This window comes from Neofelis nebulosa, chromosome 3 (assembly GCF_028018385.1).
Source record: "Neofelis nebulosa isolate mNeoNeb1 chromosome 3, mNeoNeb1.pri, whole genome shotgun sequence".
Taxonomy (NCBI): domain Eukaryota; kingdom Metazoa; phylum Chordata; class Mammalia; order Carnivora; family Felidae; genus Neofelis; species Neofelis nebulosa.
In genome coordinates this window covers 118,574,988-118,589,881 of record NC_080784.1, presented here as the reverse complement: position 1 = coordinate 118,589,881, position 14,894 = coordinate 118,574,988, and the positions used below count along the sequence as shown (strand labels likewise).

At 40.9% G+C, this 14,894-nt stretch overlaps 1 protein-coding gene and 1 long non-coding RNA gene across 3 annotated transcripts in view; one reads left to right on the top strand and one right to left on the bottom strand.

The window, feature by feature from the left end:
* Positions 1 to 2,505, bottom strand: part of LOC131507239 (uncharacterized) — a 29,270-nt gene extending 26,765 nt beyond the window's left edge. Inside the window, exon 1 of the long non-coding RNA XR_009259402.1 lies at positions 1,151 to 2,505. This is a non-coding gene — a long non-coding RNA (uncharacterized LOC131507239). The remainder of the gene's footprint in view (positions 1 to 1,150) is intronic.
* Positions 1 to 14,894, top strand: part of ARHGEF38 (Rho guanine nucleotide exchange factor 38) — a 132,965-nt gene that overhangs the window by 69,236 nt on the left and 48,835 nt on the right. For both annotated transcript variants that reach the window (XM_058721745.1, XM_058721744.1), the window contains exon 4: positions 13,809 to 13,956. In XM_058721745.1, coding sequence (XP_058577728.1) covers positions 13,809 to 13,956 — 148 coding nt within the window. The remainder of the gene's footprint in view (positions 1 to 13,808; positions 13,957 to 14,894) is intronic.

Genomic DNA, 14,894 nt, shown 5'->3' with positions numbered 1-14,894 from the left:
AATTAGAAACTAAAAATACTATGGTTTAGAGAGAAAGCTCAACTGAACGCGTTCACAATTTCATTTACCGTTTCCATAGCGTAGTGGTTATCATGTTCGCCTAACAGAATTTCATTTACCAATCATAAATTGCAACTTCGAGGAAGATTATAGAAAAATAAATTAAAAAATAAAACAGTAAGGCCATATTTGAAAAAGAAAGAGTAGGATTCATATTTTAGTTTCCGTACCCTTTACATGTGGGTTAGCATTATGGTTTGCTTTGACCAATAAAATGCGGCAAAATGATGTTCTACAACAGCCTTGTGACGTCCACTCTCCGCTCAGGGATAGAGCAGGCTCAAACTACCAACATTTCTTTTTTTTTATTTTTACAATTTTTTTTTCAACGTTTTTTATTTATTTTTGGGACAGAGAGAGACAGAGCATGAACAGGGGAGGGGCAGAGAGAGAGGGAGACACAGAATCGGAAACAGGCTCCAGGCTCCGAGCCATCAGCCCAGAGCCTGACGTGGGGCTCGAACTCACAGACCGCGAGATCGTGACCTGGCTGAAGTCGGACGCTTAACCGACTGTGCCACCCAGGCGCCCCCCAACATTTCAGTCAACACAGTCAAGGCCTTGTACATGTGAGTGCGGCCTCCTCAGCCAGCTGGTCCCTGGTTACAGATTGCAAACACGTGAGTAACCCCATCAATGACACCTGGAGACAAGGCACCCCAGCTGAGCCTCACTCAAATTGTCAATGCAGAGAATTGTGAGCAAACAGTGTTGTTTTAAACCTTTAAGTTTTCAGGTGATTTTTTTTTCCTGCAGCAATAGCTAATACACATTCATAGAGATTAATTCAACTTAGATGAAAAAAAGCTTGATCTGGAAAGTGGATTTTGAGCTTGGACTTGAAGGATTTAGAAAGGTGGAGATTGAAGGAAATGACTTTCTAAATGACAAATGGCATAGAGGCCCCAAGGCAAGAGAGTATAGGAAATTCTCATAAAGGACAACAACAACCTAATGTGTCTGGAGCATAGTGGCAAGGAGGCCCTCCATGACCCATACATAGTAGCCGAATCAATACAGAGTTCACTGGCAATTTCTTCCCCATGCCACCAACAGCAATTTCTACTACTAAATCTTTCACCAGGATAACCTGATTTTTGGTGAGACGTTTCCAAAATCACGTTACCACAAAATGCAAGCACAGGTATTCCATTTCTCTGTCCTTAGATGGCACGAATGAGAAGTTGTGATTCATGGCTCTAGTGCCAAAGGGAAACTTTCCAGATGCCTAGATAAAACCAGAAGGAGGATTTTACTCACTAATAACCTTGGGGTTTGGAAGAAGTTCAAGTTTAAGCACAGAGGCATATGTTTGTAGATATGAGAGCTCTGGGAAATGGTCTGGACTATCATGCCAAGATAAAAACTGGATTTTAAAATCTTGACTTCAGCAGGCTGTCTAAGTAGGAAATGGGTTCTAAATCTTTAGAGATGGGAATATGAGATGTGGCTCTTGTTTCCACTTAAAAGGATGATTATTCTGTAACAATTTAAGAAAACAGTGAGCAAAGACAAAACAAGTAAAATGATAAGAGTTTAAAAACACAAGGGTTTCAATATCAGGTCAATTTAGGTATACATCTTGACTCATCCAATTACTACATGTTCAATCTTAGGCAAGTTACAAAATCTCGTGGAACTTTAGTTTCTCATGTGGAAATTTGAGGTAATAATACTTGCCCCATAGAGTATTTGTGAAGATTAAGTAAAATCATGTATAAATAATGATGGCCCAGTGCCTATTCTTAATAAATATCCAATACATGATATTACTAACTTGCTATACTGAGAATATTAAATTTACCCATCTATTTACTGAGCTTTATTTCTTGTGTATGTAACCATTGAATAAAATGTGATTTCCCCCCCTAGAGGTCCTGATCATGTTTTTGAAACACTTAGATTCACTGGATATGTGTAGCTTCTAGATGCTCCCAATATCTATGCATCTTGATGATTCACAGAACTAATAAGGCAACACGTTTTCTTCCACAAAGCATGATTTAATATATCAAGTATCATTTCCACATTCGATAGAATGAATATCAATGCAGTAGTCACTTTCCCAAGATGGCTCTCAATAGACCATGCCTCTCACGCTGCTATGCAGTCTAGTCCCATATTGACTCTGGACTGGCCCTGAGACTCACTAACTCATACAATGAAATGGAAGTGACACTGTGTCAGTTACTGAGCCTAAGCCTTAAGAAAGCCTGGAAGTTTCTTCTTTTGTGAGGAACCTGCCATTTAAGAAGTCCAGTTACCCTGCTGGAAATACCACATGGAGAGGTCATATGGAAAGAGATTAGACCTGAGACTATATAGGGTGAGAAAGTGGCTCAGCTGTCCCAGAATCCTGGCTGGTGCCAGCCTTCCATCTGTCCCTGCCAAGGCACCAGAGTTGTGAATGAACTATCTTGGACCAACCAGTCAGTTAAGCCCTGGGATGACTGCAGCCCCAGCAGGCATCAGGAGGGGGGGCGGGCAGAAGAACCACATGCCTGATTCCAGCCAACCCACAGAATTGTAAGAGAAAATCAAAACAGTCGCTGTTTTAAGGTTCTAAGTGTTGAGGTGGTTTGTTACATAGATAGATAACCAAAACAGGGTTTGCTTCCTCTTATATACATTTGCAACAATGCTGTAATGTTTCAAAGAATTAAAAGAAAGACTGAGTTTTGAATATGTTTGAGTCTATCTTCTGTGCTTACGTCGGGCACACTATAGCGAGAACCAGAGCTGAAAGAAGCTTGTGGTAAAGGAATTGCACTTTCTCATATGCTTTTTCCTGAGGGTGAGTTTCTCCTTTGAGAGAAAGACAATTTAGAGCTTTCTGTTCTTTGAAGGTGTAGTGGGTGATGCACTGTTGTTCTACGGCAGTACTTTGTTCTCCTAAAGCAGTGTCTCTTGTACGTCCCTGAAGCAGGAATCTGTGCCTTTAGCAGTGATTTTGTGAGAAGAACATTAGTCACTGATAATTCATGTCATGTTGCCATATGGGAAATGCCACAAAGTGGCTCACCTGAATAATTCTTCTACAGTGTGTGTGTGTGTGTGTGTGTGTGTGTGTGGTACTCAGGACACAGGTAGGCTCAACTTAGTTAATTCTGGCCAGCTGGGACAGCCCGGGAACATCCCAGACCCACATACTGAAAGTGAGGCCAGTAGGGGCAAGCCCCAGATGCAGCAGCTGACAGATGAGGGCATTTTATTCTAAATGTCAGCAGTAACAGAAAAGCTATCAGACAGCGTGCCTGCCAGAAAAAAGGTTTTTTGGGGGTGGGAGGAGGTCAAGAATAAGCAAATCCATACATGAAAGGAAAAATCAGCAGGAAGCCGTCAGCAGGGTACGATGTGGGGTTGGGCTTCCAATCTCCTGAGTGTGGTCAAGCTGGCTTCCTAGGGCTACAAGGACTTATTTCTTGGAAGAAAAATAAAGCCAGAGTGGCTTAGTAACAAGCTCTACAGTTCTGTTCTCCGAAGAGAATGTTAAGTTCTAGGAACCTGCACTGGGGAGCCGGCTCATGAAGGTCCGTGGCTTAGCTGTGCAGTCAGATCTGAATGGAGCGTGGGAAAAACAAATATTGTGCAGAATACACATAGAAATACAGTGCCAAGTCCAGAGTTCTATGAGCCCCTGAACACTTTCCCAATAGGCAGGGGGTGAACATGAGAAGGCGTTTGCAGAGGCACAAGCCTTATAGGTACACAGTAGCCCAGAGAGAACATGGCATTTGGGGGGAGACAAGTCTGTGCTTTCATGCTGACTCTGTCACCACTAGACCTATGGCTGGGGCCAAGACACTGGGGTCAGTTAGGATTGCACTTGCCTACCTGGAATAGAGACCTCACCAAAGAACTTAACTGAAAAGGGGCCGTTCTCCTCCCATAACAAGAAATCCATAATTCAGTAGTCCAAAACTGGGGTGACTACATGCTGGCTCCTTGCAGCGTTTTCCTTCATAGTCCTTGTGTGGTGTTTGGCCCCCTGGACTCACGATGGCTCCTCCACTGCCAAGTATTCCTTCCTGCAGGCAATCAAAGCAAAACCACCTTCTTCCAAGGCCTGTTTCCAAGCCTTCCCAAGGACTTCAGCCTATATGTCATGATTTCATTTCACACACACACATTTCATTTCATACACGTATACATGCACATGTAAATACATACTCACACACGTGCTTGGCCACCCCTAACTACCAGAGATTGGAGAAAGGTCAGTATTTTTCATTGGGTGCGTTGCTGGTCTAAATGTTGTTTGTTTAGAACAAGGAAGAATGGATAAGCAATTAGCAATAGATGCCACCTTCATTTGTTCGTATTTCAAATGGGAACAGCAAGTCCTTCATGGCGTACGGGTACAAGACATGAGGAATACTCCCATTAGAATGTAAGTTCCATGAGGGGAGGAATTCTTACCTGTTTTGTTACTGTTGCTTCACCAGCACCTAGAACAGTGTCCTCAGTAGCACTGAGTGAATGAAATAAATGATGGAGAGAATGAGAAGTGTTCGGTACCGTGGCTGGCCCACAGAAGGAACACAGTGATCGTTGTTGCTTTTGTTACCAAGTCTGCCTGTGGTTTGCCCTGTGGCATCTTCAGAGGCTGGTGGGTAGTATAGTGCAGCTAGCTGTAGCAGAGGCTAGCGCTCTTGAGAGAGATATTTACTAAGCTGAGAGAAATGGAGAGTCGTGGATTAGCCGAAGAACAGAGTCATCGGCGCTATCCACCTTGAGGGGGGAAAAGTTAATGTATCTCTTCCTCATCCAGCCAGTAGAAATGTTTTAACTTTCAAGTCTCAGAGAGCTAGTGTTTTCTTAATGTGCCACTTTTTATAAAAATGCCCACCTAGAGTTAAAGTATCCAGGAAGTCAAAAAGGTTTGGGAAGAGACCATGAGTTATCATCAAAATAAACAGCAATATTCTTGAATGTTAGCATTGGAGAAATACTTAAGAAGCATCCAACCACCTCACTGCAAGAGCCCGATTTGCCCCAAATGCCATCACTAACTCTAGACACAGCCAGAAGGAGATCCTAATTCTTCCTTATACAAGTCCTCTTACATATTATACACAGTCCATCTCCATGCCCGCTAATGCTCCTGTTTGTCTTGCCCTGCATCTAGGTACTTCCAACTGCCAGGTATGTTGGGTGGATGCTGCCTCAGCTGTAGAATTGCTTCTCCTTTGATAGACCCCTTCACAACGATCACTGTCCTCCCAGCACTAGACACGGCAATGGCCATGGAACAGGACCCCACAACCCCATTGTGGCTCCCCTCCTTTCTCTTTTTTCTCTTCACAGTTTAGCTAGCCTTACTGGTCCCACTTCCTCACCTCTCCATCCTGCCTCGCATGATGCCTCTGAAATTGCTGTTACCATGTCACCAGCGAGCTCAGAATTGTCAAATCTAATTGCCAAATTCATTTTTCTGAATTTATCTTACTCCAGAGCTTCTGAAAATTTTTTACCAAAATATTCCTGATACCAGAAGAGAAATATGAGCACCAAGGAATGTTGAATTATTACCCAAAGCCACTGCCACAGACATGAAACAACTCTGAAGTTTCATTTTATCTTAAGAATTCATGAAAAAAAAACAAAAAAAGAATTCACAAAAATTTTCCATTGCCTTCTTTTCTACGAAAATGATTTTTTCACAAATGTCTTCTTAAAATTGATACTCAAGGGATTTGATTGCTTTAATCCCATGGTTGCATGCACCACCTGGCACCTGTATTTGGTTTAAACTTCATAACCCTAACCAGGGTCACTAGGGTATGCTTAGTTGTCAGTTTTATTTCCAGGCTAGGTAGGAACTAAGTAAGACTCAAGGCCAAAGGTGATGGTTTCTGTAAGCAGCATATACTCTTCCAATCTCTTTCTTCTCATCTCCCCTCCTCACTTTACCCTCTCCTGGAAAACAGAAGGGGACTAGGAAGGAAAGGAAGGAAACATATACATGATCTGGCATTTTGGCTGGCTAATCTACTGCCTTGTTCAGTCCCAACAGCTGGGCTCTCCTCCAAGGAGGCTAAGCAGACTGGGGAGCTCTCATTGCATCTCCTGGGTAAAAGCTGCAAGCAAAGCTCTTTCATTTAGGGGTGGCAGGTTTACTTAGCTGTGTGTCCCTCAGGGGAGTGACAGCCAGAGGCTCATATTATCTCACCCAGTTCTTAGGCATTCTTTCTAGGGAGTAGGTCATATCTACCCTTTGTCCTCAAAGCCTTCTCACTCCCTTCTCTGTGTTGTGTATACTCTGCCTTGACAAACCAGTTTTACTTAGAACTGCAGAAATTTTTGGGGGGATATATCTTAGACCATAATTTATGCTTAAGATTTTAACTAAAATTCTCTTTTAACATCACTGTATGTAGTTGGTTTTTAGAGTTGAACTTATTACATATTTTTTCTTGCTAATAGGAGTAACTTTGTACTTTTAAAAAGTATATTTATTTATTTTTAGAAAGAGAGAGAGAGCGCATATGCAAGTGTGAGCAGGGGAAGAACAAAGAGAGAGGAAGAGAGAATACACTGATAGTGGAGCCTGATGAATGAGCTCAAACTTACCAACCAAACTCACGAACCATAAGATCATGCCTTGAGCCAAGATCAAGAGTCCAATGCTCAACCAACTGAGCCACCCCTGTACTTTTCTAAAGGTTTTTCTTTTATTTATTTATTTATTTATTTATTTATTTATTTATTTATTTATTTAGATAAAGGCCAAGATCAAGAGTCCAACGCTCAACCAACTGAGCCACCCCTGTACTTTTTTTAAAGGTTTTTCATTTATTTATTTATTTATTTATTTATTTATTTAGATGAAGGAGAGGTGTGGGCAGATGGAGAGAGCAGAGAGAGGGAGAGAGAATTCCAAGCAAGCTCCGCTCTGTCAGTACAGATCCCGACGCAGAACTAGACACGGGAGTAGACGTAGGGCTCGATCTCACAAACTGTGAGATCATGACCAAGCTGAAATCAAGAATCAGATGCTCAACTAACTGAGCCACTCAGGCACCCCAGTAACTTTATACTTTAATCTCTGTGTCTTGATCATCTCAGGCCGCCGTAACAAATAACCTTAGACTTGTTGGTTTAAAAATAGATATTTATTTCTCACTGTTCTGGAGGGTGAGAAGTCCAGGTCAAGGTGTCTGATTCCTGGTGAGAGCCCCCTTCCTACTTTGCAAACAGCTATCTCCTCACTATATCCTCACATGGTGGATAGAGAAAGCTCTGATGTCTCTTCCTCTTTTCACAAGGCACTAATCCCATCATGTGAGCTCCACACCCACTATCTAACCTTAACCCGGGTATCTCCCAAAAGTCCCACCTCCAAAACCATCACACTGAGGGCTAAAGCTTCAACATATGGATTTTAGGGGGAAATAAACATCCAGTCCATTAAACTCTTCATAAGTAACAATTTAGGTAATATTTTCATAGAATTTTTGAGTTAGATTTTATGGGCAGTAAAGAGGGTTTCTTCAACTGTCATGATTCCTCTCAAAATATTTTCTTATGGAAGAAGAAGAAACAGTGTGTTGATTAGAATTAAGGTCAGCTGGTAGAAACAGCAAACAAAACAAAACATTACCAGCTTAATTAAGAGATGTCCATTTCTCTTTGGTGTAATAGTCTCAAGGCACGTATTTTAGATCTATACAGCAGCTCTGCTCTGCAAAGTCCTCTGGGATACAAGCTTCTTCCTTACCCATATCTTCATGTACAAGGTAATGTTCAAGTTCCAGGTAGCAGAACAAAGGAAAATATGGTGAAGAAGGGGTTAATGATGAGCTATCTGCCGCTTGAAGTTCCTGGATATTGTCACAGGACAACTTTTTGCAGATTTCGTTATATGGCCACCCCTATTGCAAGGGAGGCTAGGAAATGTAGTTTTTATTCTGCTGTAGCCAAAAATGTTATTGCTTCACGGCGAGTACTCATACTGGGAGACAATGGCAGCTCTGTCATCCACAAACTTATGCAATCTCTCTGCCGTATTTCTCACTATTTTATCCTTGGCCTGGTTGACACCAATCAGAATTTTCCTTTCTTCTCCAGACTCCTCAAGCTCTTCTGCAGACTCTTTTCCCTCTGGGCTCCCTCAATGTTAGTGTGCCCCAGCATTTGGTCCTGAAGCCCTCCTCTCACTCTGTAGACTTTCTTGCATGGTCATAGCAAAGTTATGGCTTCTGTTTCCCGAGCTTTACATTCTTACACCTCTTTTTCAGAACATTTTTTTTTTTACCATTTTCTTAATTTTTTTTTTTTTTAATTTTTTTTTCAACGTTTATTTATTTATTTCTGGGACAGAGAGAGACAGAGCATGAACGGGGGAGGGGCAGAGAGAGAGGGAGACACAGAATCGGAAACAGGCTCCAGGCTCTGAGCCATCAGCCCAGAGCCTGACGCGGGGCTCGAACCCACAGACGGCGAGATCGTGACCTGGCTGAAGTCGGACGCTTAACCGACTGCGCCACCCAGGCGCCCCTTAATTTTTTTTTTTAATTTACATCCAAGTTAGTTAGCGTATAGTGCAACAATGATTTCAGGAGTAGATTCCTTAATGCCCCTTACCCATTTAGCCCATCCCCCCTCCCACAACCCCTCCAGTAACCCTGTTTGTTCTCCACATTTAAGAGTCTCTTATGTTTTGTCCCCCTCCCTGTTTTTATATTATTTTTGTTTCCCTTCCCTTATTTTCATCTGTTTTGTATCTTAAAGTCCTCATATGAGTGAAGTCATCTGATATTTGTCTTTCTCTGACTAATTTCGCTTAGCATAATACCATCTAGTTCCAACCACGTAGTAGCAAATGGCAAGATTTCATTCTTTTTGATTGCCGAGTAATGTTCCATTGTGTGTGTATACACCCCACATCTTCTTTATCCATTCATCCATCGATGGACATTTGGGCTCCTTCCATACTTTGGCTATGGTTAATAGTGCTGCTATAAACATTGGGGTGCATGTGCCCCTTCGAAACAGCATACCTGTATCCCTTGGATAAATACCTAGTAGTGCAATTGCTGGGTCATAGGCAGAACTTTTTTTCTTCAATCTCAGATTCATATATCAAATTCCATAAGGAACTTCTCTACTTAAATATATTTTGGATGACTCAAACTCAGTATATCTAAAATTAAACTCAACATCTTTCCATTTTTCCACATAAACTCCATACCTTATTATCATTGTCCATCCACATGCTTACTGAAACTAGAATCCTGAGATATGCTTGGAATTAACCTCTTCATCTCTCACATATGTCAATGTGTCTTGCCCTCTTCTCCATCCTCCCTGTTTTGCTTTAGTGGTTATAGCTAACATCTATTGGACATTTGCACATGCCAACTACTGATATATTACATGTTTTAAATTCATTTAATCTTCAAACAACCCTACTATTACTATTATTTGTCCATATTATAGATCAGGAAATTAAAGAACAGAGAAGTCAAGTAACTCTCCCAAATGTCACAAGGGTAAATGGTAAAACCAGGATTTGAAAACACACAGTTGATTTTAGAGTACTCTTTCTTAGGGCTCTAACTTCCTGTGTTAGCCCTCATTATTTATTTGTTGTATTTCTATGGAAGCCTTTTAATTGGATTCTCTTTTCCAGTCTCACTAACTCCTCCCTCAAATTCCATCTTTCATATGACTAATTACCAGAGTAATCTTTCTAGAATATAATCTAATGATGTTAGTCTGCCACTTAATATCAATCATCTGTGCTTCTCCATCACCTGCAGACTAAAGTTCCAGCTGCTTCATGACACACACAGTCTTTCATGATTTAGCCCCTGCCTAAAAATACAGCCTCTTCTGGAACTTTGCCTAAGTTCTATGGCCTTGTCCAGCCATGTGAGAACCACTTGCAGCTTGTGAACAGACCTTACTCCCTCAGCGTGTTTCTATGCTTTGTACTCATTCAGAGCTCCTACTTCAGGGACAGGCCGTTATGGAAATTGCTCAAGAGCAGAATAGGTGTCCCCCTGTGTTTTATACAAAGTCTGGCAAATGGGAGTTTACTTTCACTGGCCTTTATAAGTTTCTTGAGGGAAGCCTTGGTTCTCTGTACCTGCAGTACCTACCAAAGTGCGTGGTGTGAAATAGTCACTCATTAAATTGTAAAACCAGGATGGAGTAACTACTTCATTCCCTTTTATGCTCTTTTCCTAAGCCAAAGCCTTGGACAAGGAGATCTCTTGAGTGTCACTGTCTTTACCTTGGTTTACTGCCCTGCAGGGGAAATTCATCTTGGAGTGGGGTCAGAATAATAGAGAGGCCAAATTGTATGGTATGGTATATCTTGGGGATGGACATGAGGGTCTGGACGTAAAGAAGAGGTGGACCAAGAAGAGAAGCATGAATATATTTACATTAGTGAAGGCAACAATTTGCAACACTGGAAAAATGATACCAGGACATAAAATATGGTCGATATTTTGGGGAGTTGTTTGTAGAGGAGATAACTTTTTCTCCTCTGCATGGAGATTGCTTTTGGGGAAAGCCAATGCAGAAATTCTTGGGTTTTAGAATCTTTTTAAAAAGCACACGAAAGTTATATTTATTTTATAGTGTTCTGGTGCTTTTGTGACAGGCAGCCTGAAGTGAAATTACCTTCACTGGTCTTGGCTCAGTCCTCCCTCCATTCCTAATCATCCCTTCAAACCCACATCCATTAGACAGAGCAGCTGTCCTTCACCACTAAAGAAACGCAGCCCAGAGTTATGTTACCGTGGAAACAGAATCACTTTTTTGCTGCAAGACACATCGCTTTATCTGCATTATTATGAAGCAGAATACATTGGTAGGGCTGGAAGGGGAATCAAATATTCTGCCCGCCAGTGTTGTACTTGGCCTTTGGGTGAATAAATGACTTTCAATTAGAGTGCTTAAATATCTTTTAACTTTAATAATTGTTCTTAGATCCCCAACAGAATTTTACTTGGAAAAGAGTAAAAAATTTGACTCTGCTAGTAAGGAGAAAGCTATAAATTCTTTCAAACTACACCACTTCTGTTAAAAATATATGTGAGTGTGGGCGTGCATGTGCACGAGACTTTACAATTAATGGTTTCATTGTGTGTAAAATAAATGTCTTTGTCCCTTGTTTTTTGACTTTCTGACTTGATCCTATTGCGGATTTATGAGGTTGTCCTTACCTCTTCCTTTCTTTGTCTTTACTCTAAACTGCTTTGTAGTGAACACATATTTGTAATCCTATCTTGGGTTGGGCTGTCTGTATCCAGATCCTTTCTGGACTTGCTGCTGAGTTTCACCCGGGCCTGTCACTCGCTCCCACTTCTGGGTCATGATTCCTTTCGGCAGCCAAAGTCCTTGCTCTACCCTGCACTGTTACTCTCGTTCCCAAGCCTAAATTTAGTTACTATACTATTTTATTTTCTCTTCTTGGAACTACTCTATTTCTTACTGTTTGTGTTGCTGTCTTAAAGACCAAATCTGCCAAAATTACACTGGTGGAAGGATGAATTCAGTAAAATCCCAAGAACAAAATAAAAATCCCTCATCCTTTCAGTTCCAAAGATGCTCACAGACACTGAGTTTCCATACAAGTCCAGAAAAAGCGCTACTAAAAAACAAACAAGACACACACCCACACACCTGCACACGCATATGTGCACACGTGCACACACACATAGTCTGAAAGGACACACAAAGTCTGATCTAATGGAAAGGGAAGGAAAGTCTTTTACTGGCTGGATATAAATTAGAACAGAATGTGATACTTTAAAAGTACTAGTGTTTTAATTCTAGAGATAGTAGAGTAGCATTGAGACAAGTGATATTTATTGAGCAACTAGTTAGTTCCAGATGTTTGTTTTTTTTTTTACATCTATGTTCCATTTAATTCTCAAATTCATCCTCAGGGGTGATGAGAACTGAGATACTCAGTTACCACCCAAACCCTAAACAACAATGATTTTTGATTCTGAGTTCAGTGTTCTTTCCAACCACACCACTTTGTGTAGTGTCCAGCAAAGCTCTAATGTGTTGGGGGCTGACATCTGAGGAAAAACTGAGGCGAAGATAGCCTCTAATCCTGACTTTGCCTCCACCAGACTTTGGAAAATCATACATGTGTTTCAAACTCAGATTTGTCCATCCTTGTTTAATAGGGATAAATAACCTCTTATTTCCTTACACATATAGGGAATTAAGCAGTTAATATGCGCAAAGCATGCTGAAAATACAAAGGGCATTCTATTTCCATAGGAAGAATGACTTACTGTTGTTACTGTAATAGCTGCAGACTGGTAGGTCCATGTAACTCTCAATCAGTTCAATCCCAAATCATTGTCAAGACCACATTTGCAGTATCTTTGAGAGCAGATGCTATCACATATTTCTTCTGTCTCCCAAATCATCTTAACACAGTGCTGGATTATGCAGTGGATACCTAATATATATTTTCAAGTGATGGAGTGGGTCATTAAATCCAACTATTCAATATCTGCTTGAGCCATCAGTTACAGACCCAATTTTATCATAATATCAAAAAGGATGCTTTAAATGCTTGGACACAATTAGCCCAAGTTGTTATATGAAGATACAGTGATAAAACTCTGGTTTATAGTAGTATCCAACTGAGTTTTAACAGGAGTAATGGCCAATTCTTCTACTATCACATATAAGGAAATATTTTATATCCCTAAACTCTACTGCTTGTCTTTCAGATACCAAGGGAAATGTTAGCTGAATAAATAGTAAAAGAAAATAATTTACATTGAACCTGAAATTTCACTTTCCTTACCTCTAAAAAATTAGCAATAATTGCTCCATTTTGAGCATGGACATACAGAGTATGAACTGTACTCTACACACTACCTCTTTAATTTTTATAATGAGCGTATAAAATTGGATCTATTATTGTGCCTATAATAATAAAAATAATAATCTGATTCTGGGAGGAATCAGATTCAGAGAGCCAAAGTAACATGTCCAAGTCGTTACCTGTCCAAGTCTGTAACACAGCCTGATTCAAACCCATACAGACTGATTCTAAAGTGTTTTCCTTAACTGGGATCCTCCACGTCAGTCAAATGCATAAAGTCACCTTTGAGAAAACCAACCTTATTTTGCTGCCTATCTCCATTAAGCTCTTTATCCTGCATTTTATAAATGAGAGGAAGGAAGGGAAGAAAAAAGGAGGGAGGGAAGAATAAGGGGGAAAGGAAAGGAAAAGAAAGGAAAGGAAAGGAAAGGAAAGGAAAGGAAAGGAAAGGAAAGGGAAGGGAAGGGAAGGGAAGGGAAGGGAAGGGAAAGGGGAAGGGGAAGGGGAAGGGGAAGAGGAAGGGAAGGGAAGGAAAGGAAAGGAAAGGAAAGGGAAGGAAGGGGAAGGAGAGGAAGGGGAAGGGGAAGAGGAAGGGAAAAGGATAGGGAAAGGGAAAGGGAAAGGAAAGGAAAGGAAAGGAAAGGAAAGGAAAGGAAAGGAAAGGAAAGGAAGGGGAAGGAAAGGAAGGGGAAGGAAAGGAAGGGGAAGGGAAAGGGAAAGGGAAAGGGAAAGGAAAGGAAAGGAAAGGAAAGGAAAGGAAAGGAAAGGAAAGGAAAGGAAAAAGGAAAGGAACGTCTTCCACCCCTCCTGAGTAACCTGGGGATGAAGTGGGACCTATCCAACTTCTTAAGACTAGTCACTGTTGTCAAATAGTAAATATGTGGAATGTCAGTTTGGTTGACTTGATGTCATTTTGCCTTTGTTTTACATTTTTCAGGAGAAGTATTCTTGCAGATTAAAGGGCCCCTGGAAGATATTTATAAAATCTACTGCTACCACCATGATGAGGCGCACAGTGTACTGGAATCCTATGAAAAGGAAGAAGAGCTGAAGCAACATTTGAGCCACTGTATCCAGTCCTTAAAGTAAGGCCTTTTCAAATGATGATTTCTATGCCTAGCAGGGAACATTTTAACTGGATGTAGATGAAAGTTCTCACATAAATCCTATATTTGATGAGGCTTGCTGGGAGCTCCACTTTGTGTTCTCTTTATGAAAAGCTGACATGCCAGAAACCCTGATTGACTCTTTTCTCCCCCCTGTGAGCATGACTAAAAATAACATGGGAGAAGATTCAGGGCTCTGTAGAGATAGAAAAATGCAATATCAAAAAATGAAATGTGGAAGAAAAGGCCCTTCTTAAACCTGTTGTTACCTCCCTGCCCACCCCCCACCATGAGACAGCATGGGGCACCGTGACCACTGCAGCATGTGGAATAATAAAGTTAGTGGAATGTTCCATGGTTCTCTGATGGCTCTCACTTTTCCCCAGATTCACTAGACCAGGTTCAGTCAGACCCTGTTCAAGTTAGTTTCAGGAGTTAGTAATGCCTTCCTTCTTTATCCTTAAAGTTTTGGTGCTACATAATATACATTTTTTTTTAATCTGGAGGAAATTATTCACCATAAAAATCTAAAAAATATAAGGAAGTACAAATAAGATAAAAACACTTGCTATTCCATGTATTAACTCTTTGCTAGACCATGTATTAACCACAGCTTGCATTTTTTCTGATTTTATTTATATGCATAAATATGGATATGTGTTTGGGTTGATTCTCCTAAATGGAATTGGGATCTTATTTTGTATGCAGTGTTCTACCACATGAAGCTAAAGCCGACATTTCTGCCCTACTCCACATCTTACCTAGTGGTTCTACTGCGGTGTTTCATTTCTAAAGATTACCCATTGTCAAAGAATTAACCAGAGAGAGTTGTGATATCTTAATCAAAGCATACCCAGCAGTCTGAGCCTCTAGCATGTTCCCCCATTAGGTACTCTATTGCAGGAGGACAAATATGG